The sequence below is a fragment of the Bombina bombina genome, chromosome 6 (genome assembly GCF_027579735.1).
Source record: "Bombina bombina isolate aBomBom1 chromosome 6, aBomBom1.pri, whole genome shotgun sequence".
Taxonomy (NCBI): Eukaryota; Metazoa; Chordata; class Amphibia; order Anura; family Bombinatoridae; genus Bombina; species Bombina bombina.
This window is the reverse complement of record NC_069504.1, coordinates 977,477,806-977,503,897: the sequence shown is the minus strand read 5'-3', so window position 1 is coordinate 977,503,897 and position 26,092 is coordinate 977,477,806. Positions and strand designations below refer to the sequence as shown.

Here is a 26,092-nt window from a genome sequence, read left to right as displayed (position 1 = left end):
AAAGCACAAAACCATCAATTTTATATCCACAAATACCTGAAAATGCAATTTCTCATACATTCTATACCCTGCAGAAGGTATATCAAGTCACTGGAAATACATAAAAGGGAAAAACAATTTTACTGTATACCATCCCTTTAAGTGCTGGCAGTCAGCCTGCCAGAATGCCATTTAGGTTTTTTTTTATTCCTGCAGTGTAAAGATTCCTCCAAGATATACATCATATAGGCGCAAGAGGTTAAACAACTTTCCAATTTACTACATTTTCTTGGTATCCTTTGTTGAAAAGCATAGCTAGGAGCAGTAATGCATTACTGGGAGCAGGCTGCTAATTGACAGCTGCACATATATGCCCCTTGTCATTGGCTAAATTAACTAAATTTGATAACAGAAGTAAACTGGAACGTTGTTAAACTGTATGCGCTTTCTGAAGCATGGCACAAATTTTGAGTTTCATATTCATTTAAGAGTAGCTCTACACATTACAACATTTTTTACAATGCAAGTTGACCATAGTACAGGTCTATCAGGCCGTTTTGCTGACCATTAACGTAACTCAAGACAAAACTACCAAGGCCAAGACTTTTTAAAATAGAAATATCTATCCAAACTGCGGTTATTGACCACTAAACAATAACTTATCCTCCCTTTGTGAATGGCTGTTAAAATTTGACACAAGAGTTGACAAACTTATATGAATTTAGGTCCCAGACATTTACTTTTTTTTTTCGTAATCCAAATTAAACAAGTATAAAATGTATTGGTCGCAGACAACAGATACTCATTTAAGACATTCTTTTATATAATACATTTTAAGGACTTGAGAAATATCACTTTTCTCGAGGATGCTGATCGTTAAAGGGACAGTCAAGTTTAAATTATATATATATATATATATATATATATATATATATATATATATATATATATATATATATATATATATATGAATGAAAGTTTTTCACCACTAGAGGGCGTTGGTTCATACGTTTCATATTGATAACATTGAGCTCACGCACGTGAATTTCCAGAAGAGGGAGCACTGATTGGCTAAAATGCAAGTCTGTCAAAAGAACTGAAATAAGGGGGCAGACTGCAGAGGCTTAGATACAAGATAATTACAGAGGTAAAACATGTATTATAACTATTGGTTATGCAAAACTGGGGAATGGGTAATAAAGTGATTATCTTTTTTTTTTTTTTTTTTTTTTTTAATCTGGTGTTGACTGTCCCTTTAAATCACTGGTTTTTAAACCTGTCCTCAAGCCTCCCCAACAGGCCAGGTTTTCATGATTACCCGATTATTTCACATGTGATCATGTAGTTCAGATATCCACAAAATTTGGCCTTTTAGGGAGGCCTGAGGACAGGTTTGAAAACCAGTGCCTTAAAGGGACTTTTTACTGCAGAATTGTTTTTCCCCATGACTTGTTATACCAGCAGCAGCGTAAAAAAAAAAATTGAGAAATTGCTCATTTATGCTTCTTTTTGCAAATTAAATAGCTAGATTTGCTCTTTGAAACCACAGTCCATCAAAATAGGCTAAACTTGCAGTGCAATTATATCGTTATCTTATCACTCAAATGCTTCCCTTCCTTATCTCTATACAACACTTAGAAAGAACAAATGAAGATCAACATTTTAGAGCTCTTTCTCTTTCACCTCCCAATTCAAGTGTAATTTCTTCTGTTGGCTGTGTTTACATCAGGGCTCAAAAAAACCCAGGAGCCTGGGAGCCACTGGCTCCTAGAATTTTATCCCTGGCTCCTAACTTTTTGGATTTTTCTCCATATGTCTATATACAAATCGCACTGTCTGGCTCCTAAAAATATATCTGGCTACTAAATATTCTTACTGGCTCCTAATTTTTAAACAGATTTGTCAAGCACTGGTTTACATAGTTTATCAATAGCCTATACCTAGATATATAAAACTTTCAGTATTGATAGGGATACAACAGGCTAAATCAGTTATTTTGAATGCCAAAATAAAGACTAAGCAGCTATTTGTAAACAATTTAATACACTCCAACAAGTAAAATGGATCATTGGGAACAAATTAAAAAATAAACGTTGGGGGTAAACTGTCCCCTTTAAAAAGGTATTGCTTGCAAAGCACAAACATACTTAAAGGGACATTAAACACTTTGAGATGGTAATATAAAATGATAAATTGTATATAATAAAGCAACTCTGCAATATACTTTCATTATTTTGTCCTCTTTGCCTGTAATTCCATTCTGAAATTGTGAGCTTTTCAGTTCCTGTTAGAAATGGAATTGCAGAACACTGTTAAATCCAGCACAACCATTGGCTGCACACTCTAGTGACCTATTTATAACTGACCCTAATTGGCCACAACAGAGAAGGTAACACAAGTTACAACATGGCAGCTCCCAGTGTTTTATAGACACTAAAACTTTACACTTATTTTGTCACTTTTTAAACAACTGACATTTAAAAAACACATCTACACGTTAGTCATGGACTAATCTTTTCTTTGAATGCGCCATTCTATCTAGCGTGTATTTAGTGTTTAATTTCCCTTTAACATAATAAAATTAAGATTGAGACAGAGATTGTGGGGAGAGGCATAGAATAGTCAGACATTCTGTAAATGCCAAATTGTTAATAATGTAGAGTGTCACTCAAGCCCAATCACTCAGCTGATAGAACAAAAAATGACTGCAGAGCACAGATGGCAAAGCATATGTGAGAAGTACAGCATGCATGACAAACCAATGTCCTTATAGGGCACACAAAATACAAATAAAAATATAAAGACGAGCAGCACAAGAAGATGAATAGATTAATTGGGCAATCTGACATATTTAGCAACAAGCCCAAAAATGTAGAAACCAGATTTGACAGGTGTTTATGGGCATATTTTATATATATATAAAAAATATATATATGATTTATACCCTCAGTTACAGTAACATAAAAAACAGTGATTGAACCTCATGATTAGCAGCAACCCAAATGGAATTTAAACCGCCTGAAAGCAGTATTCAGTCAGTGTAGTGCTCAGGAAGTTTAAGACAAGGACACAGAGAGAACAGTATCTTCTGAGAACAGCATGCAAGTAGATGTAATATGCACACACTGAAAGGGAAGGGAGTGGCTATGCTCCTGCACCAATCAGGGTTTTATGATCACGCCGGGTGTCAGAGCCCATTTGCTAAGCACCCAGGGATTTGTTGAGTCATGGGTAAGCTTAAAATAACAGCACAATGTATTAATGGAAGAACCCTATAGCATAATATAGCTGATGGTTGCGTTTGTTAAAGAACAAAATATTAACAAAAGGAGCGGGTAGGCCTAATCAGCTAGAACACAAACAGTGCATACATCTGCAGGAATTAATGTTTTTCACATTCTCTGAACAAGGATGCCCATGGGTTACCTTATGAGTTTCTTACTACACTAAAAATCAAATACAACTGCTATTTATAGCAACAAAAGGCTGTGAAAACCAACAGAAAACAGTTTTAACGTCACACTGAAGACGTTGCCAATTATGGTTACTGCGTCCTGCTACATTTTTTTGTGGATAGATTTGTTTTATTTTCTATATAGGCCAATTATTGCGGCATTTGACTCACAGCTGACTTACAAGGGGCTGTGACTTTAAAAGTAAGGCTTAGGAGAGTAGAATGAATGATTACAGGGAGCTGTGGAATGCACACTGGGTCTGTGCCTAGTGCAATGAAGGGGTTGATATAAGGACACAAGGCAACTTTAAAAAGAGTATCCCTTATCCCTGTAATGTATGTAAGAGACTCTTTAGCAGACAAGAAAAAAAAAAATACAATATAACCAAAAAGACCAGGTCAGCAAACAAGATGTTAACTGTAAAAGAAAAATGGTTTGCTTACGAGTTTGTTACAGCTTAAAGGGACATTATACACTAGATTTTTCTTTGAATAAATGTGTTGTAGATGATCCATTTATATAGCCTATACAGCTTTTTTTTTGTAAAGTATAGCTTTCCTTATTTTTAAATAACATTGCGCTGATTTTCAGACTCCTAACCAAGCCCCAAAGTTTTAGGAGAATACTGATGTATACCTACTCCAGCTTGCTTCTGTTTGTGTAAAGAGTCTTTTCATATGCAGAGGAAGGGGGGGGGTCTGCTATTTTTTTGTTATAGAACCACTTGCAGTGGGTGTTCCAGCTAACCTTTTCAACAGAGCTAAATTGGGAGCTTCTAAGTAAATTTTTAAAAGATTTTATACTGGATTTTTATATCAGGATCTGTGCATATTATTCTTTATAGTAGTGTCTATTACAGGCAGTAATATGAAAATAGGTGTATACTGTCCCTTTAAAGTGAAGAATGATTTAGATCCAGAAAGAAGTGGCTTTAACTAGTACACCAATGACAATTTATAAGAACGATCTGATTGGCAGTACGTACAGTCTAAAATTAAAAAAAAAAAAAAAGGGACAGTTACTCTATTTTTCTCCCCCCTTTAATTTGTTTCCAATGATCCCCTTTTACCTGCTGGAGTGTATTAACTTGTTCACAGGTAGCTCTTACCTTTATATCAGCATTTGAAATAGCAGAGTTTGGCTGTGGTATCCCTACCTATAGTGAGTTTATAAAACTAGAAAGGGATATGAAACATTATTTCTTTCATGATTCAGATAGAGCATGCAGTCTTTTTTTTTAATAACTTTACAATTTCTATTATATAATTTGTTTTGTTCACTTTAAAAAAAAAACAATATTTGGAAACAATACAGTACTCTGTATTTAAACAGATAACAGTATTTGAATACCTTTTTAAAAATCTTATGAGATTAAAAAGGACAGTATACACCAATTTTCATGTAACTGCATGTAATAGACACGTATAAAGAATATGCACAGATACCGATCTAAAAATCCAGTATAAAACCATTTAAAAACTTTACATAGAAGCTCCAAGTTTAGCACCGTTAGAAAAAGTTTGCTGGAACACCCACTGAAGATTGAAATAGCAGACACTCCCCTGCATATGAAGAGACTTTACACAAGCAGGAGCAAGCTGGAGTAGGAATACAGTAGTATTCTCCTAAAACTTTGGGGCTTGGTTAGGAGTCTGAAACTCAATGCAAGGTTATTTAAAAATAAGCTAAACTATACCTTAAAATAAAAAAATAAAAAAACAGCTGTATAGGCTATATAAATGGATCATCTACAAAACATGTATGCAAAGAAAAATCTAGTGTATAATATAATGTCCCTTTAATATTCCTTCTGAATCAATATCAGCAAAAAAATAAAAAAAAAATTAAAGCTAATCTTTCACTTTAAAGAATCTTGGTAAACATATCTATTTGAATAAAAGGATAGAGGACCTTTTTATTTAAAAATAAGGTGATGTTTTAATTAACTGTGAAGACATTAAACAAGAGTAAACTGCACTTTCCTTTTTTTTATCATGTTAAAGGGATATTGAAAGAAAAAAAAAAATACAAAACATTCTAATCTGTTACAGAATTTTTTGTTGTAGTGTTGCTTGCATATAAGTAGGCGTTTAACCCCTACAATGGAGTTAAATATATAGTTACCAGGGTTCTCCACAGAAAATGTTACCAGTTGGTGTCATTGTAAAGTAGCCGGGCAGTGTAATACTTTCTAATATTAAAACATTTTCTGCTATCCAAAGCACAAATGGATTGCATAATTTAATATAGATGGAATAATAATTTGAGCAATAAACAATGAGGGGGAAAAAAAATAGCTAACTTTTGGCTAAAATTTTAGCTGGGTGGTCAGTAAAATCAGCTGGGTGGGCCGGGGAGAACACTGGTTACAGTTAGCTCTGGATCCGCAGTGAACTTCTGGAAGTTGGCATAGTATTTAAAAAAAAAAAAAAAAACTAGTAGATAAAATGCTTACGAACATGCTCGTATTTATATTAAAAAAAAAAAAAAAAAAACACAAGTGGTTTTTAATTATATACAAAAAATATCAAGGAGTTGCCAGTCACTCATATTCCAGTACTCCTGCATTTCAACCATTTCACTGCCACTCCTCCTTACTCATTACAAATACTGAGGAAGAGCCATTAAAAATGCGCCTCACTAATGTTGCTGAATTTAAAAAAAAGTTGAGCTAAAGAGGAAGTGGCAACTGTACTTGACAAAAGGTACAGGAGATCATTTAAGAACAGGTGGGGATTGCTTAAAAAAAAAAAAAAAAAAAAAAAAAAAAAAAAAACTGCTGTGGGGGGGTTGTTTAAAACTAAGGCTTATGCAAGGTGTCAGTACAGTGCATCTATGTAGCTGTGCTTCAAATCTAGGCTATATCTCAGATATGTTCATATTGTTTTCACACATAACTAGGTATGTGGTGTTGCTCACAGCTGCTCATGTCTCAAACTATAGTATGGATACACTCACCTGACAATCTTCAGTGCCGGACTTAACATTTTCCTACCAGAGTGAACTGGTATTAATACAGGTAAAGAACCTTAAAGGGAGTGTACTGTCAAATTTTCTCCCATTTAATTTGTGCCCAATTATCAGTTTTAACATCTGGGAGTATAATTAAATTGTTTACAAAAAGATCAGTTTTATTTTAACATTTACTGGTTAAAGAAAATCTATGTAGACATAGCCAAAAGAAGAAATTACACTACCAGTGAGAAGTAGAGAGAACAAATGAAAATTTACATTTTATTATTTGCTCCTAAGTATAGGGCTTTGGTATACACTGATAAGATAAGGAAGCAGGTGCGTATAGAAATTGATCCAATATGGATATCCGATTTCCCTGCATGTGTTTATAGAAAGTGACAAAATAAGGATAGTTTTCTCAGCCCATTTTAATGGGTTGTGGTGTCAAAACAAAACTAGCTATTTCATATGCAAAAAAATAAAGGAACAATATCCCATACATTGCATACTCTGCAGCTGTTATAACAAGTAATTGGAAACACATTAACCCCTTAATGCCATTAGGATGTTCCATGCAGTCCTAACAAAGCTGTACTTTAACGCCGTTAGAATGGCATGGATAGTCCTAACCAATCTGGCTTCCTGCAGCTTCCTACACTTTCACAGTGGTAACTCGGAATGGGGGGGGGGGGCATCATCGCAGACAGTCCCCATGATACAATCCCACTCTTGAAATCATGTGATCGCATCAACGATTGAATGATTTCATTTCTAAAGGAAGTGTTTAACATCAGAGCATAGTTCTGATGTAAACACTTGGCCACAGCATGAATGGGTTAAGGGCAAAACATTTTTACAGTTAACTGTCCTTTTAAATGGAACTAAAAAGCAACATTACTACTACTTGGGGCAACAACAGATGCAGAGAGCTGAACATGAAATTATATTAAAGTAACTAAAATAAATAGGAGAAAAAAAAAAAAGAGATTTACAATGGCTTCCTTGTGATAAATGGTACTATTTGTATACAAAGCACATGTGATATCCGAAGGCGAATAACTTCCTCTTGAAAAGAAATCAAAACTAGTCTAAGAACTTTTAAATGATCGTGTTAAAGGAACATCAAGAGTTACAATAAGCGGTAGAGAATCTATAGATTTAAACGTACAATAAGGAGAGAAGGGCATTAGCACTCTGGCAGCTAGAAAGGAAAGCAACAAGATGCATGGTCATTGGGTGCTCGGACAAAATGCTGAAGCACATTCGTCCGTCAGACATATGTCCGAGATACACTGCTTCCGACTGCACGCCGAACAGCACAATCACGCAATTGCGTAATTGTCATCAGTAAAAAAGCGGAGAATTTAAATATATATTGTGGCTACTGAGGTAAAAAACACAAACACTTAAAAAATGAAATCATAAACAACAGGATAATGAAAGTTTTAGAAAAATACAGTCAATACTCAAGATTAGACTTTTTAAAGGCAATAGCACATAATATATAAGATTTACTTGAATAAATCAAGATACATTCGGCCGAGGGCAGATACGATCCAAAATTTTCTGTTACAATCAGTGACTCGGGCGCCGCAACCGCCTCTGGGAACCTATACATGGGTCCCTACCCTCATAACACATAATATAATTATTATAATATTATATATTATAAATAATATGTTATATATAAATTGATTTAATTGTCTTTTGTCAGTCCACTATTAAAAATGTTATAAAACCGTGATTTTTAAGCTTCATTCCCACCCAGCAGCCGGATAAATGTCTTTCGGAATATTGTCTGTCGGACAAATGTCCGTCGGACAAGCGTCAGTCGGATAACAGTTCGGCCACGGGTCATTGGCATCCAAGGGGTAAATGGCGCATTTGTCATATAAAGATGCTTCTTAAGAAACTTAACTCCACCAAAATTAACACAAAAGACAGCAGATATAAGCTACATGAACATCTTTAGCTGAAATGCCTTTAAATGATGCTGAACAAACATAACTCTGCATGTCTGCCAAGGCACTGCTACGTCAGCCCAGTGCAAACAAACCTCACTGCTTTACAGCTGACAGACACTCGATAAAAGGTGCCTATTCAAGCAAATTTATCACACATTTGTACATACACTACACCAAAAACAGTGATTTAACTCCTTGACTGCCCAGAACATACATGGGCAATCAATAGGTGAAAACACTGCCAGGTGACATTCTGGCAGCATTGATTAGGCCCCATAAAACATATGCCAGGAAAGCCAGAGCTTTGTCGCATGCTCTGTAGCACTTTGATCTGCACTATGTTACAGGTGGGACCGACTGGGACTCTGGAATCTTATATGTTTAACCACAACATAAACAGAACGCGATGGCCTTGCATGCTCACTCATCTGAAGCAGATGCTAAGGAGTCTCCTCCATTCCTGTGCTTGGAGCTTATACAGTCAAGGCACCATAATCAGCGTGCTTCTACCAATAGTAGAAACTAGTCAGTGTCCTAAAGCAAGACTTCTGATTGAACTACAATTCCCAGGATGGTGTGTACAGCAAAGCTGCAACCTTATTGAGTATAAGGCCCTGACAATAAGAAGAATAAGAAGTAGCATCATTCAAATTACAGGTGCCAGTCCAATTTATTAGGACACTATAGAAAGTTGGCACTGTGTGTGTATATATATATATATATATATATATATATATATACACATATACACATATATATATATATATATATATATACACACACACACGTATCTAAACCCTGTGTGTAACAATTTAGAAAAGAATTTACACATTTAACAAAAAAGCCACAAAATACAGTAGAATCCCATAATAAAAGACAACGCAACACTTGCACTAGTTTTCAAAAATCAGGTTTTTTCTTCTGACACCCCCCCCCAGTACTGACCACCTGTATCATGTGACAGCCATCAGCAAATCACAGACTAGTATACATATACATTATGAACTTGTGTACATGCTCAGTAGGAGTTGGTGCATCAAAAAGTGTGTATATAAAGAGAATGTGCAAAATTAGACATTAGAAAGTTTGTTAAAACTGCATGCTCTATCGGAATAAATGAAAGTTCAATTTTGAACTTAGTGTTGCTAAATGTTTTACATTTCATGGCAAACAGTAAGAGACAACAAGTATATATGGCTAGAGTTGGCTCACACACGCACAATACAGAAGTCTGCATTCACTGTGGCTTATTAAAGCAGGACAGCTCCAAGACATTACACTGTGTCTTTGCATGTACAAGTCCAGTGAGTATGGAACTCTTCTATACTTGTGATTATATTTGTCCTGAACTCTGGCAAGGGTGATTATGGAAGTTGGTGAGCGTGGATTCCCAGGCATATCATACATATACACAGGCACAAACACTCTTGCCTGGCTCTCAAAAAAAAAAAAAAAAAAAAGAGGAGAAAGGGGGAAGAAGTGTTTGATTGGCTACTCCCATTTCCTAGCTGTGTCCTAAGCTTCAAATAAATCTACCTGCTGCTGCTCAAAATAATGAGCCCATACACCAACACTTGGTGTCCAATGTTCTCATATTTATGGACCTCTAATATCATTAAAGACCTGTTTCTAATACTTGTCTTTCTAGCCAATTACATTAATATGCTCTGTCTTATTATCTAGAAGTAACATCTACGTAGAGCTTGGTGCTTCAGTTATCGGTCTTATTAGCTACACTGGATTTCTACATTTTTATCAATTATGTATAAAAAAAAATCCAGAAATATGGCCTTTTTTTAAATGATATTTAACCAGTTGTTTCTCAAACAAGTATATTTAAAATTGTATAACCACCATTTATTTGATTTAACAAAAACACTCAAGATTACTCTTCAAGAAAGGTTATGACACAGCAATGAGAGCAACATCTATTGTACAGTATTACAACAACTGTGATTAATACATTGCTTTTCTCAGATCATATATTCCTCTTCCTGGTTCATTTCTCAGTTCCTCTTATTAGACATCACTCCTGACACACAAAGAGCGCCACACACTTGCAACATGCAGATGGGCTCTCTTACATTATGAATCACTGAAAGCACCATATAACTATACAGCAAAGTCTTTAAAAGTTTTAAAAAGTAAAATACAAAGTCAGGGAACATTTAAATGTTTAAAAAGTGCATGAAATGATTTCATTAGTGAAAAAAAAAATGAATGTCTCTCTGCAAGGACTAAATGTTTTTTTTAGTTCCAAACATGCTACCTTATAGTCTTTAAACTCCACCTCCCCCCCTATTTATCACACCTTGTGATTAATTTATCTATATGGGTTAAGAGATTAGATTGAACCTTAGAAGCTACACAGAAAATTGATGAACCTATCACCAATATTTCAAGTATTCAGGTGATGTATAGCACATAATCCTAGTAGGTTCAGTGTCTTCTGGGATTTGCCCAGCATGAAAATGAAGAATGTGCCAGTTATGTATAAAATGTTGCTACAGTGTGATTCTTATTACAACTCATAACACCCATGATTTGTAACAAGTATTGTGTGTGTTATATATATATATATATATATATATATATATATATATATATATATATATATATATATATATATATATATATATATATATATATATATATATATTACACAACAAATCTAAACCAAAGAAGCAATGCATAATGGCAAAGCAACATGTGCACTACAAAAAAAAAAAAAAGAGAAATACACATTGTTAGAGCCTGACACTTACATAGTGGTTCTCAGCATCAGCAAAACTGTAAGAAAGAAAAATGAAGTCTTAAGATGTGTCAATTGCCCAGAAAGGGTGAGAGAAAAATTGTGTTCATTTCACTACCATTGTCAGATCAAGCATAGGTTTGTGCTGCTGGTGTCTCTACAGCTAGTATTCACAGGAATTACACTAAGCAGCTTGAGGTCTCAATTTATTTTGTCAATACGCTATGGGGTCGATTTATCAAAGGCTTTGCAAGCCTTTCAACCCACTACGGCTGCAGGTTCTCACAAGATAACCTGTACGCCGGATTTAACAAGCAGCGGTCATCCGACCACCTATTCCCTAATCTTTCACCACCTCTAAAGTGGCGAAATTCAATCTCCACAGTCTAGTCCGACTGGGGTGATTGACAGCTCCTGCCCGCGCGTGATTGGCTGTGTGCGGGCAGTATTGCACGCGAGCACAAAATAGCGCTAGTTGGCAGTGCTGAATTACGCCAGGGGAATTCAGCCAGCGGCGAGCAGTGGCAGACAAGAGCGTGTATGTGCGCCACTGTCCGTCTCAGCTTGATAAATCGAGATAGAGATATATATATATATATATATATATATAGCAAAGAGAATCATTAATATGACTTGATCACAATTGTTTCTAGTTAGCATGTGACTACTGGCAAACATCTTGTTTTACAACTAATCTGATAATTACACAATATTTCCTAGCAATGGTCTAGTAGTGATATAGATGCAATCTAAACATAAATAATATCAAGAGCAATGTTAACACACTGAAAAATAAATAGTGCATTAAAAAAAAAAATACTAGTCCAAATGTTCATATTAACATAATAGTACTAGCCAAAACAAAAGACTGATAACATTTACAACCAACAAGTTACACAGTTAAGTGAGTACTTAAAGTTTTTTTTTTATAAAACAAATACAAACATAGCAAAAAGTGGAAGAAATGTCTCCAAAAGTTTAGTACCAGCCAAAATCAATTAGTCTGGAGTGATCACAACTACAGATAAGCAGGTAGTGAGTGACCACAATAATGAGATTAGTGCACAGTGATTGCAGTACATTTAACATGTTGTATGTTCAAAACAAAGCAGAGGAGCAAAACAAAAGTGGAGGGGCAATGAAAACAGTGACAAAAGAGTAGATGCAGGAAACAATAAATCAGAGCATTAAGGTTTTGAATAGAAGATTCATTTAGAACTAGCTTACAGCAAGTGCAATTTGAAGAAATACTTCTTAAAATTTGTTTGCAGAAACTTCAATGGTTTGTTTTGTTTGATTTAGGATTCCATAACCAAACTTCCCCAAAGGTTTAGGAAGGTGATATACAAGCTCATAGCAAGTGCAGATGTAGTTTTGGGAAGCCTTACAGGGTAGGAGAGTGAAGGTTCTGATACAGTTGTATAATACTTTCCATTACAAACTTATTCATTTCAGGCACTGATTAATTGATGTGGATGTTTAAAGTAGTTTGGAGGTAACTAGTAGCCCTCAAAAACTTTTGAAACTCTAGAATTTCAAGCTAAAACAATAAACCCTTGCCCCTTAGAAATGCAACTTGTCTTGTTATGCATTGAACCCCTCTACTGACAGACAGGGCTGAAACACTATGTAACAAATTAAATGTATTTATCAGAGTTAAAAAGGAGATATGACTCAGAGTATAGATTGCAGACTTCTTACCGCCATAAGAGTGCTGTTCCTGCACTGTTCCCCATTGCCTGGCCCGTCCCCACCATCCAGGTTGCCTGAACTGGCCTGGCTCCCCCTGCCTGCCTCGGCGGAAGAATTAGAGGGTTGTTGCTGCCGGTGCTTCCCAGCCCGCTTGGCCTTGGCCTGTAGACATCGCTGATGAAGATGGTAAGTTTGCTGCCTATCAAGCTCCAACCTTTCTCCGGCCACAGCGTCGTAGCGAGACTCACAGGACCCATGGTGCCGCCGGCACAGCTCTATCCGCCGGCGGAGTCGCTCCATCACGGCGCTGTGCCGGGGAACCACGAAATCCGCCATCTGAGATTAAGTGAATCGCGGCATGGGACAGTACTAGACGCAGATTGTGTTGTGTGTCGCAGGATCCCACTCCCCCTCCCGCCTCAGATCCTCCAAAACCCCTGACGCCCCCGTCTCCAGTTCGCCATTGTTATCCTTGCTGCCGCCATCTTGGAACACCTTTTTTTCCAGATTGCATGGGAGGGAGAAAGGGGTGTGACGTCACGTTCGATAGACAACTGCGAGCACCAATAGCTGCAGTGATGTAGTGTTTTGTAAATGGAGCTAAGGAGGGCGGTTTATTGGGATAGTTGTTTCTCTACGGGGCGATGGGAAAAAAGGATGGGCAACTAAAGCGAGCTAAACTTTAACCAATTAGAGCATTGAATAATGTTGATTGACGTATAGTAAGGCGGGTCCACTTAGCTTGATTGGCGTCGAGAGGAAGGTAAAATACTATATATTTGACACGGAGAGGGAGGTGCAATAAGTGGTAATTAATGAAGAGGGTGGTAGTTTTTATATGTTGATTGACAGCAGAAATCCCTCCCACTAGTTGTTGGGGCTTTACTGCACAAAACAAAACAAGTGCTTTATTTGTTTTATTTTTTTTCCTTTTGGAACAAAGATTGTGCAGAGGCTCTAAAAATAGAAGGAAGGGCAGCTCCAACTGATTAGTGAGCTGAGCGCCACACAATGCAGAGTTACAGCTATTTTTAGGTGAATAAGTTGCTGTTCACTCTCCCTGAATAGCCACTTCCTTCCTTGTAAAATATAAGCTCCTTGCATGAGAGGCCACATACCTCTTTGTAACCATATGTTTAACCAGGGGTTGACAACTGGATTTAATCAATATTGTTCATTATATCATTTGTAAAACATTTCAGGATTTTTCCAGCTCTTCTACAGAAAAAAGTGAATTGCACATGTGGCATCTGCCAACTTAGTGCTGCCGTCTGAATGATCACATTACACTTGTAAACATATCAACTGTAGTCTGTTAGTGACATCAAAAATCTCAATTAAAGGGACATTGAATGATAAAAAAATGAGGCTACGTCACAACAAACTGTAAACTTACATTTTTTTTCTTTTAAATACACATAAAGTACCCTTTATTGACTGGTGCTTCTTAACAGCCCATCGAATGCTTTACCCCCTTTTTCCACCGTTAGGACGTTCCATGCCGTCCTAACTGCGCTGGGCTTTAGAACCATTGGGACGGCATGGAACGTCCTAGCAGTTTGGCTGTCATGTAGCCATAGCGGCTTGGTAGATGGGATCGCGGGATGGAGGGCGTGCCTAGCGTCATAGGCACCCCCCCTGACTCTATCCCATTATTGAAATCATGCAATCGTATGAACGATTGCATGATTTCAATTTGTTTACATCAGAACTTAGTTTCGATGTAGATAATTTAGTCCAGATGGGAAAGGGTTAAACAGAAATAGAGGCTTGTTGTTGTTTTTTTATTTACCTGTCAAAACTATATAAATATATTTATTTTTTTAGTAGACAACCCAAGGTATTGATCTAGGCCCATTTTGGTATATTTCATGCCACCATTTCACCGCCAAATGCAATCATATAAAAAAAATTGTTAACTTTTTCACAAACTTTGGGTTTCTCACCGAAATTATTTACATACTGCTTGTGCAATCATGACACAAATGATTGTAAAAGCTTTCCTGGGATGCCCTTTGTTAAGAAATAGCAGACATTCATGGATTTTCCATTGTTTTTTGGTAATTACAATGTCACTAATTGTAACTGTGCACCACACAAATATTATTCCTGGCAGTGAATGGGATTAAAGGACCACTCAATGCAGTAGAACAGCATAATTAACACATGCAAAATAAAAAGACAATGTTTTAACACCTACTCTGAATTTCAAATAAGCAGTAGATTTTTTTCTGATAAATTTATTTTTTCTCATATTTTCCGTCCCCCTGTATCATGTGACAGACATCAGCCAATTACAGATAAGTATATGTATACCCTGTGAGCTTGTGCACATGCTCAGTAGGATCTTGCTCCCCTGAAAGTGTGCTTAAAAAAAAAGCAGATACCCTGTGAACACAGAAGATAGAGGCGCCTCATGGGACAGTATCGTTGGACAGAGAGATACAAGCAAGTCACAATCACCCTCTTGCAGGGGGGTACTCACATAGAAAGCGGCACAACAGTGTGCCTAACACAGCAGGACGGGACCTTTAGTCGCCCGACAGACGTTAGCACAGGAACCCTCATGTAGAAGGCAGCAGCCAGTCGGCAGAAGCAGAGGGTCTGACGTCACAGGGGGAGCCGTCCAAGGAGTAGCCAATAGCAGTGCTAATACTCCGGCAAAGTATGAATGACAGTTTGGTAAGCCAAAATAAATGCCACAAACATAGAGCAGGTAGTAATTCAAAGGCCAGCAGTTTATTGGGACCAGAGAATATATTTAAAACAAGTCTGAATGTACAGCAACGCGTTTCTCAACCCTAAGGTTGTTTCATCAGGTAGCTTGTAAGGTTAATTTTAGCTTTAGTGTACAGCTTATACATACACCCACCCCTTCATCTTGGGTACTGGCAGATAAGCTGCCAGCATTCAGTTTAGTTTTTTTTTATTATTATTATTTTTTCTTTCTGCAGAGTAGTGATCCTCCTCAACCCTCCTACCTCCATGATCCCTTCCCAATCAGCTTTCTAACACTCACCCTCCAATAAATGGCGGACAACTTTTGGTACTGGCAGATGTCTGCCAGTACCTAATTTAAGAATTTTTTTTTATATTTAGTGGTACCCCCACCTCCCTCTCCCGGCAATCGTTACATGGGGACCCCCCCCCCCCATTCCCAGTCTTTTCTGTAGTGTAACTTCTTATCCCTCCCTCCTTCCCCTTTAGCCAATAGATCACCCACCCGCCTCACGCTTTCCCTCCCACACCTCCTGCCGGCACCAGCAGATGATCATTACAGATGGTGACACACACAATGTCGCTGTCTGTAACGATCTGGCATCTGCCCTCATATGGAACTGGAGAACCAATAGTAATGGTACCTTCTCCACCCTAGTTAATAACCAATAGTACTTTGTTACCATATGAATGCAGATGCCTGCAGCTCAGGAAAAGCAGCTCTTGGCTGTCACTTTACAAGGCATCCTGAAGTTGTGATTTAGATCTACGTTATGCTGTACAATGTGTCATATTCAGCGCCTCCACTCCTTTTTCTGCTTGTATTTTTCACCGCTCGCCAGGGGCGCGGCAATGAGTGCTTGTGTCTCTCTGCTGCGCATCCTTGAACTTTCCTGGGCGCCTCCTTGAGTTATTTTAGGTGTGAATCTGCGCATATTTAAATGCTCTCGTTTCCATTCTTCCCTGCCCAAGTATAAGTTGCCTATTTGTGCTCCTGTGTGTGCTATTTACTGTTTGCTGATTACCTGTTGCTGAACCTGCTTTGCCTTATAACCAAGCCACTTGCCTTGCCCTCTGGTACCTTGACAGATTGGACTGATTACCTGTTTCTGAACCCTGCTTTGCCTTATTACCAAGCCTCTTGCCTTGCCCTCTGGTATCTTGACAGATTGGACTGATTATCTGTTGCTGAACCCTGCTTTGCCTTGTAAGAATGCTTCTTGCCTTGCTCTCTGGTACCTTGACAGATTGGACTAATTACTTGATGCTGAACCCGGCTTTGCCTTATAACCAAGCCTCTTGCCTTGCCCTCTGGTACCTTGACAGATTGGACTAATTACCTGTTCCTGAGCCCTGCTTTGCCTTATAACCAAGCCTCTTGCCGTGCCTTCTGGTACCTTGAGAGATTTCTACTGATTACCTGTTGCTGAACCCTATTTTGCCTTATAACCAAGCTTCTTGCCTTGCCCTCTGGTACCTTGACAGATTGGACTGATTACCTGTTGCTGAACCCTATTTTGCCTTATAACCAAGCCTCTTGCCTTGCCCTCTGGTACCTTGACAGATTGGACTGATTACCTGTTGCTGAACCCTGCTTTGCCTTGTAAGCAAGCTTCTTGCCCTGCCCTCTGGTACCTTGACAGATTGGACTGATTACCTGTTGCTGAACCCTATTTTGCCTTATAACCAAGCTTCTTGCCCTGCCCTCTGATACCTTAAGAGATTGGACTGATTACCTGTTGCTGAACCCTGCTTTGCCTTGTAAGCAAGCTTCTTGCCCTGCCCTCTGATACCTTGAGAGATTGGACTGATTACCTGTTGCTGAACTGATTACCTGTTGCTGCACCTCGCACCCCGCAAACCCAGCAATCCTACCCACCCCTTCTATTAACAAAAATCTACGCTATTTCCCTCCTGTAACAGAGGAAGAAGTCTCTGCACTCCTATCCTCGGCTCATCTCACAACCTGCCCACTTGACCCTATTCCTTCACAACTTATTCCCCCTCTCTCTGCTTCACTAACCCCTACCCTAACTCATCTCTTTAACCAATCCCTCACTGCTGGCACATTTCCTGACACATTCAAGCATGCGTCAATCATATCAATCCTAAAAAAGCCCTCGCTTGACCCCTCCACGCCTTCTAACTATCGACCGGTCTCCTTACTTCCCTTTGCTTCAAAATTATTGGAACGACTAGTCTATAATCGGCTAACTCAATTTCTCACAACTAACTCCTTACTTGATCCACTACAATCTGGTTTCCGCCCTAAACACTCAACAGAAACCGCTCTTGCTAAAGTAACAAATGACCTGTTATCAGCCAAAGCAAAAGGTCATTACTCATTACTAATTCTTCTTGACCTGTCCGCAGCTTTTGACACAGTTGACCATTCTCTCCTCCTAAAAATACTACATTCATTTGGCATCCGAGACACAGCCCTCTCCTGGTTTGCATCATATCTTTCAAACCGCTCGTTTTCAGTTTCCTTTAACAACATATCTTGTGATCCTATGCCTCTCTCAGTTGGAGTACCGCAAGGCTCTGTCTTAGGTCCCTTGCTTTTCTCTCTTTATACATCCTGCCTTGGAAAACTTATAGCCTCCTTTGGATTCCAGTACCACCTATATGCTGATGATACCCAAATCTATCTTTCCTCTCCTGATATCTCTCCCTCTTTACTCAACCAGATTTCTGACTGCCTCTCTGCAATTTTCTCTTGGATGTCTTCACACTACCTACAACTCAATCTGTCCAAAACTGAGCTGCTTCTTATTCCCCCCTCTTCGAGACATCCGACACCTGACATTTCTCTGATGGTTGGAGACTCTATTCTCAACACTTCACCCCAGGTCCGCTGCCTTGGGGTCACACTAGACTCAGAACTCACATTCAACCCACATATACAAACGCTTACCAAATCCTGCCGGTCACACCTACACAACATTTCCAGAATTCGTCCCTTCCTTACTCAAAATACTACAAAAATACTTATTCATTCCCTCATCCTGTCACGCATTGATTATTGCAATCTACTCTTAAATGGCCTTCCAAAACACCACCTCTCCTCCCTCCAATCTATTATGAATGCTTCTGCTAGACTCATCCACCTAAGCCGACGATCTACATCAGCTGCTCCGCTCTGCCAGTCTCTACACTGGCTCCCCATACACTCCAGAATACAATTTAAAGTATTAGCCCTAACCTACAAAGCACTCAACAGTCTAACTCCCAACTATATCTCCTCTCTCATCGTGAAATACTCCCCATTCCGTCCTCTTCGATCATCCTCTGACCTACGTCTCTACACTCCTGTTATCTCTACATCCCACTCCCGCCTCCAAGACTTCGCACGTGCTGCTCCTGTCCTCTGGAACTCTCTACCCCGCTCCATCAGACTGTCTCCAACCTTGTATAGCTTCAGAAGATCCTTGAAAACCCACCTATTCAGAGAGGCTTACCATCTCTCCTCCATCCCGCATCCGAACCAAGCTAATACATGTACATGAACTGCCTGACTCACTGCTGCAAATACAACCGATGTAACAAGCTACCCCAACCTTATGTCTCTGCACCCTAAACCTATAGACTGTGAGCTCTCCGGAGCAGGGCCCTCTTCCTCCTGTGCTAGATTTGTTTAGTCTTGTTATGTTTTGTATTGTATCACAAATCTTTGTCATTGTATACCCCTATCATTGTACCCAGCGCTACGGAATTTGGCGGCGCTATACAAATAAATGATAATAATAATAATAATAACCAAGCCTCTTGCCTTGCCCTCTGGTACCTTGAGAGATTGGACCGATTACCTGTTGCTGAACCCTGCTTTGCCTTATAACCAAGCCTCTTGACTTGCCCTCTGGTACCTTGACAGCTTGGACTGATTATCTGTTGCTGAACCCTTCTTTGCCTTGTAAGCAAGCTTCCTGCTTTGCACTCTGGTGCCTTGAGAGATTGGACTGATTACCTGTTGCTGAACCATGCTTTGTCTTATAATCAAGCTTCTTGCCTTGCCCTCTGGTACCTTGGGAGATTGGACTGATTACCTGGTGCTGAACCCTGCTTTGCCTTGTAAGCAAGCTTCTTGCCTTGTCCTCTGGTACCTTGAAAGATTGCTCTGATTTTCCTGTTGCTGAACCTGCTCTGCCTTGTAATCAATCTTCTTGCCTTGCCCTCTGGTACCTTGAGAGATTGGACTGATTTTTCTGTTGCTGAACCTGCTCTGCCTTGTGACTTATCTGTTGCTCTACCTCATTCCTTTATTCCAATTAAATTTTGTACTGGAATTTTCCTTTATCTTTCCACTTGACGCTGGGAGAAGAAGACTACTGGATTGGACTGATAAAGAAATATTCCACGGACATAATACAATGGGCTTCATAGTGCATGACGTAGATCTACATCATATTGAGTTGAGGGGTTAAACACCTATTTAATTTGGATAAAAACTAAATTTATGCTTACCTGATAAATTACTTTCTTTTACGATATGACGAGTCCACGGATTTCATCCTTACTTGTGGGATATTAACCTCCTGCTAACAGGAAGTGGCAAAGAGCACCACAGCAGAGCTGTATATATAGCCACTCCCTTCCCCTCCACTTCCAGTCATTCGGCCCGAAGATTATAGGAAGAGAAAAGGAAAGGCTAAAAGGTGCAGAGGTGACTGAAGTTTACAAAAAATATAAAGAAACACTGTCTTAAAAAGAACAGGGAGGGCCGTGGACTCGTCATATCGTAAAAGAAAGTAATTTATCAGGTAAGCATAAATTTACTTTTTCTTTTACAAAGATATGACGAGTCCACAGATTTCATCCTTACTTGTGGGAAACCAATACCAAAGCAATAGGACATGGACACAGCCCTAGTAGAATGAGCCGTAATTCTTTCAGGAGGCTGCTGTCCAGCAGTCTCATATGCCAGGCGGATGATACTTCTCAGCCAAAAAGAAAGAGAGGTAACCGTAGCTTTCTGACCCCTACGCTTTCCAGAATAAACAATGAATAATGAAGATGGTTGACGGAAATCGTTAGTTGCCTGTAAGTAAAACTTTAAGGCACGGACCACGTCCAAGTTATGTAACAGACGTTCCTTCTTGGAAGAAGGATTAGGACACAAGGAAGGAACAACAATTTCCTGATTAATATTCTTATTCGAAACAACCTTAGGAAGAAAACCAGGTTTGGTAAGTAAAACCACCTTATCAGAATGAAATATGAGATAAGGCGAATCCCACTGTAGCGCTGAAAGCTCAGAAACTCTTCGAGCAGAAGAAATAGCAACCAAAAACAGAACTTTCCAAGATTACAGTTTAATATCTATGGAATGCATAGGTTCAAATGAAACCCCTTGCAGAACTCGAAGAACTAAATTCAAACTCCAGGGAGGAGTAATAGGTCTAAATACAGGCTTAATTCTAGATAGAGCCTGACAAAAAGACTGAACATCTGGTACATTTGCCAAACGTTTGTGAAACAGAATTGACAAAGCTGAAATTTGTCCCTTTAAGGAACTTGCTGATAACCCTTTCTCCAATCCTTCTTGGAGAAAAGACAGAATCCTAGGAATCCTAACTTTACTCCATGAGTAACCCTTGGACTACACCAATAAAGATATTTATGCCATATCTTATGATAGATTTTTCTAGTAACAGGCTTTCTAGCCTGTATCAAAGTATTGATAACTGAATCAGAGAATCCTTGCTTCGATAAAATCAAGCGTCCAATCTCCATGCAGTCAGCTGCAGAGAAATTAGATTTGGATGTTGGAAAGGACCTTGAATAAGAAGGTCCTGTCTCAATGGAAGTTTCCACGGTGGCAGAGAGGACATGTCCACTAGATCTGCATACCAAGTCCTGCGTGGCCACGCAGGCGCTATCAGGATCACTGAAGCTCTCTCCTGTTTGATTCAAGCAATCACGCGTGGGAGGAGAGGAAACGTCGGAAACACATAAGCTAAGATGAACAACCAAGGCACTGCCAAGGCATCTATCAGTTCGGCCTGAGGATCCCTTGACTGGGATCCGTATCTTGGAAGCTTGGCATTCTGTCAGGATGCCATCAAATCCCATTCAGGTCTGCCCCATCTGAGAATCAATGAGGCAAATACCTCAGAGTGAAGTTCCCACTCCCCCGGATGAAAAGTCTGTCGACTTAGAAAATCTGCTTCCCAGTTCTCTACTCCTGGGATGTAGATCGCTGACAGATGACAAGAGTGGGCCTCCGCCCAACTGATTATCTTGGATACCTCTATCATTGCTAAGGAACTCCTTGTTCCCCCCTGATGATTGACATATGCCACAGTCGTGATGTTGTCCGACTGGAATGTGATGAATTTGGCCGAAGCCAACTGAGGCCACGCCAGGAGCGCATTGATTATTGCTCTGAGTTCCAGAATATTGATTGGAAGAAGAGACTCCACTTGAGTCTAAACACCCTGAGCCTTCAGGGAATTCCAAACTGCACCCCAGCCCAGAAGGCTGGCATCTGTTGTCACTATCACCCACGAGGGTTTGCGGAAACAAGTCCCTTGGGACAGATGATCTGGCAACAACCATCAAAGAAGAGAGTTTCTGGTCTCTTGATCCAGATTTATCTGAGGAGATAAATCTGCATAATCCCCATTCCACTGTCTGAGCATGCACAGTTGCAGTGGTCTGAGATGAAAGCGAGCAAACGGAACTATGTCCATTGCCGCTACCATTAATCCAATTACTTCCATACACTGAGCCACTGATGGCCGAGGAATGGACTGAAGTGCTCGGCAAGTATTTAGTATCTTTGTCTTTCTGACCTCCGTCATAAATATGTTCATAGCTACCGAGTCTATCAGAGTTCCCAAGAAAGGAACCCTTGTCTTTGGGACAAGTGAACTCTTCTCTATGTTCACCTTCCAACCATGAGTTCTCAGAAAAGACAACACTGTGTCTGTGTGAGACTTTGTCAGATGAAATGTTGACTCCTGAATCAGAATATCGTCCAGATAAGGCGCCACCGCTATTCCTCGCGGTCTGAGAACCGCCAAAAGAGACCCTAGAACCTTTGTGAAGATTCTGGGTGCCGTGGCTAACCCAAAAGGAAGAGCCACAAACTGATAACGTTGGTCCAAGAAGGCAAACCTTAGAAACCGATGATGATCCTTGTGGATTGGAATATGAAGGTAAGCATCCTTCAAATCCACGGTAGTCATATATTGACCCTCCTGGATCATTGGTAAAATTGTTCGTATAGTCTCCATCTTGAATGATGGAACTCTTAGAAATTTGTTTAGACACTTGAGATCTAAAATGGGTCTCAACATTCCCTCTTTTTTGGGAACCACAAATAGGTTTGAGTAAAACCCCTGTCCCTGTTCCAATTTTGGAACTGGACAAATTACTCCCATAGTCGAAAGGTCTTTTACACAACGTAAGAACGCCTCTCTTTTTATCTGGTTTGCAGATAACTTTGAAAGAGGAAATCTCCCTCTTGGGAGAAAATCCTTGAATTCCAATTGATAACCATGAGTCACTATTTCTAGTGCCCAGGGATCCTGAACATCTCTTGCCCAAGCCTGAGCAAAGAAAGAGAGTCTGCCCCCTACTAGATCCAGTCCCGGATCGGGGGCCGCCCCTTCATGCTGTCTTAGGAGCAGGAGCAGGCTTTTTGTATTGTTTACCCTTATTCCTGTTCTGATTAGGTCTTCAGACTGACTTAGATTGGGTAAAATTCCCTTCCTGCTCTGAGGAAGAAGAAGAAGAAGCGGGGGGTCCTCCTTTAAAGTTCCAAAAGGAACGAAAATTATTCTGTTTACCCCTCATTTTAACCGACTTATCCTGAGGTAGGGCATGGCCTTTACCTCCTGTAATATCAGAAATTATTTCCTTCAATTCTGGCCCAAAAAGGGTCTTACCTTTAAAGGGAATAGCTAAAAGCTTATGTTTTGATGACACATCAGCAGACCAAGATTTGAGCCGCAATGCTCTATGCGCTAAAATAGCAAATCCTGCATTTTTTGCAGCTAATTTAGCAATTTGAAAAGCGGCATCAGTAACAAAAGAATTAGCTAGCTTGAGAGCCTTAATTCTATCTAAGATGTCATCGAATGGAGTCTCAACCTTAAGAGACTCTTCTAGAGCCTCAAACCAAAAAGCTGCTGCAGTAGTTACTGGAACAATGCAAGCCGTAGGTTGTAATAGAAACCCCTGATTAACAAATATTTTCTTTAGTAGACCCTCTAATTTCTTATCCATATGGTTTTTGAAAGCACAACTATCCTCAATGGGTATAATAGTACGCTTAGCCAGGGTAGATATAGCTCCCTCTACCTTAGGGACCGTTTGCTATGAGTCCCGAATGGTATCTGATATGGGAAACATTTTCTTAAAATTAGGAGGAGGAGAAAACGGTATACCTGGTCTATCCCATTCCTTTCTAATAATTTCCAAAATTCTCTTAGGAACCGGAAAAACATCAGTGTAAGTAGGTACTTCCAAGTATTTATCCATTTTACACAATTTCTCTGGAGGAATCACAATAGGGTCACTATCATCCAGAGTCGCTAAAACCTCCCTAAGTAACAGGCGGAGTTGTTCAAGCTTAAATTTAAATGACACAGCATCTGAATCCCCAGTAATTCCCTGATCCCCAACTCAGAGCATTGTGAGGGAACATCGGAAATAGCTAATAAAGCATCGGAGGAATTAATACCATTAATACCTGACCTACTTTGTTTACCCTTCAATACTGGTAATTTAGACAATACCTCTGTAAGGGTAGTTGGCATAACTGCAGCCATCTCCTGCAGAGTAAAGGAATTAGACACACTAGATAATACCACAAAAGTTGTTTAAACACTTATTTATTGCATAAAATAAACATTTGAAAAAACGTGTACTGTGTCTTTAAGAAAAGAAAAAGTGAACAATTTTTCCAAAATTCTCAAATGACGTTAAATTAACCCCAAATTTAACTAAAAATCATTGGTTAATCCAAAAATTACTGCACCCAGAAGCAAGGGCAGAAATAAGGCTTTAAAGTACTTATATCAACAACTAGTCAAAAGATAGAAAAAAATACCCTCTGCACCTCGCCACAGCTCTGCTGTAGCGCCTACCTGCCCCCAGGGTACTTCGAAACAAGTTTCCAACCCTTCAGACCAGCTACACAGTCCAGGAGCCACCTGAGTTACTGCTTGCTGCTGCCTAGCCTGAAGGAAGTGCGCATCTGAGTGTGCGAAAATAAGCCCCGCCCCTTAAGGTCAAAACCGGAGTAGGCCCAAACACAACCGCACGGGAATGCGGTATTGCACCAAAGTTAATGTACAAACACAATACAACCCCTCAAACCAAAATAAACAAGTCTTGCCAATAATAGAAAACGTTATATATCGTTTTTACATTGTCACATTGCCCAATAAAGTTAACCAATGATAAATATAATATAGGGACTCCAGTAATACCCCTCTTATAAATTAGGATTACTGCTTACCCCATTCCCATACAGGAAAATAATGCCAGCCAGTTCTGATACACTAAGTCTCCTCAGAAAAAAGGCTGCACATACCTTAATGCTGCTTGTAGCATAAAACCGGTCTCCACACTGAAGATGTCTCATGGTTACCTTCAGAAGTCTTGTGGGAACCAGCATGTATCTTAGTTACAACTGCTAAGATCATCAACCTCAGGGCAGAAATCTTCTTCCATATCCCCCTGAGGAAAATAGTACACACCGATACCATTTAAAATAAAAAACTTCTTGATTGAAGAAATTAAAACTAACACCTCACTTTACCATGTCTTCCTAGTATAACACAGGCAAAGAGAATGACTGGGGGTGGAGGGGAAGGGAGGGGCTATATATACAGCTCTGCTGTGGTGCTCTTTGCCACTTTCTGTTAGCAGAAGGTTAATATCCCACAAGTAAGGATGAAATCCGTGGACTCGTCATATCTTTGTAAAAGAAATCTGCTTCATCTTACTCTTCCTAAAGAGGCCAAAACTCAAATTTTGTAACCTACAAATACTTCAAATCAGATAGCTGTTTTATGCAATTTGCAACATTTGGAAAACTCAAGTTATAGATTTTTGCCTACTTAAGAAACATGAACAAAGCATTAATTTTACATAACATTAAGTTGCATTTAATATCCCTTCAAAGGGACATTGAAGTAGTTTTTCTCAGTTCCACTGAGCTTCTTTAAATTAATAGGTGCCTCCATATTGGAACATATGTTTCTATCACTTCTGCTGAGGACAATTAGGGACAGATATAAAACAGGCAATACAAAGAGTGTGCAAACAGAACTGTGTGAACACCTTGTTAGATATTTACTTTAACAATCCTATATTCCACACAGCGTTGTTTGCACACTCTGGGGCCTATCTATCAAGCTCCGTACGGAGCTTGAGGGCCTGTGTTTCTAAAGACCGCTGCTCCTTAACCCTGTCCACCTGCTCTGATGAGGCGGACAGGAATCGCCGGAATTCAACCCGATCGAGTACGATCGGGTTGATTGACACCCCCTGCTGGCGGCGAGTCTGCAGGGGGCGGTGTTGTACCAGCAGCTCTTGTGAGCTGCTGGTGCAATGCTGAATAC

At 39.4% G+C, this 26,092-nt stretch overlaps 1 protein-coding gene across 1 annotated transcript in view; it reads right to left on the bottom strand.

Annotated features, from left to right (window-relative positions):
• Positions 1-13,277, bottom strand: part of MAML1 (mastermind like transcriptional coactivator 1) — a 202,868-nt gene extending 189,591 nt beyond the window's left edge. The window contains exon 1 of the mRNA XM_053718638.1: positions 12,807-13,277. Within this exon, the coding sequence (XP_053574613.1) occupies positions 12,807-13,133 (327 nt within the window). The 5' untranslated portion in view covers positions 13,134-13,277. The remainder of the gene's footprint in view (positions 1-12,806) is intronic.
• Between the last annotated feature and the right edge of the window lie 12,815 nt (positions 13,278-26,092).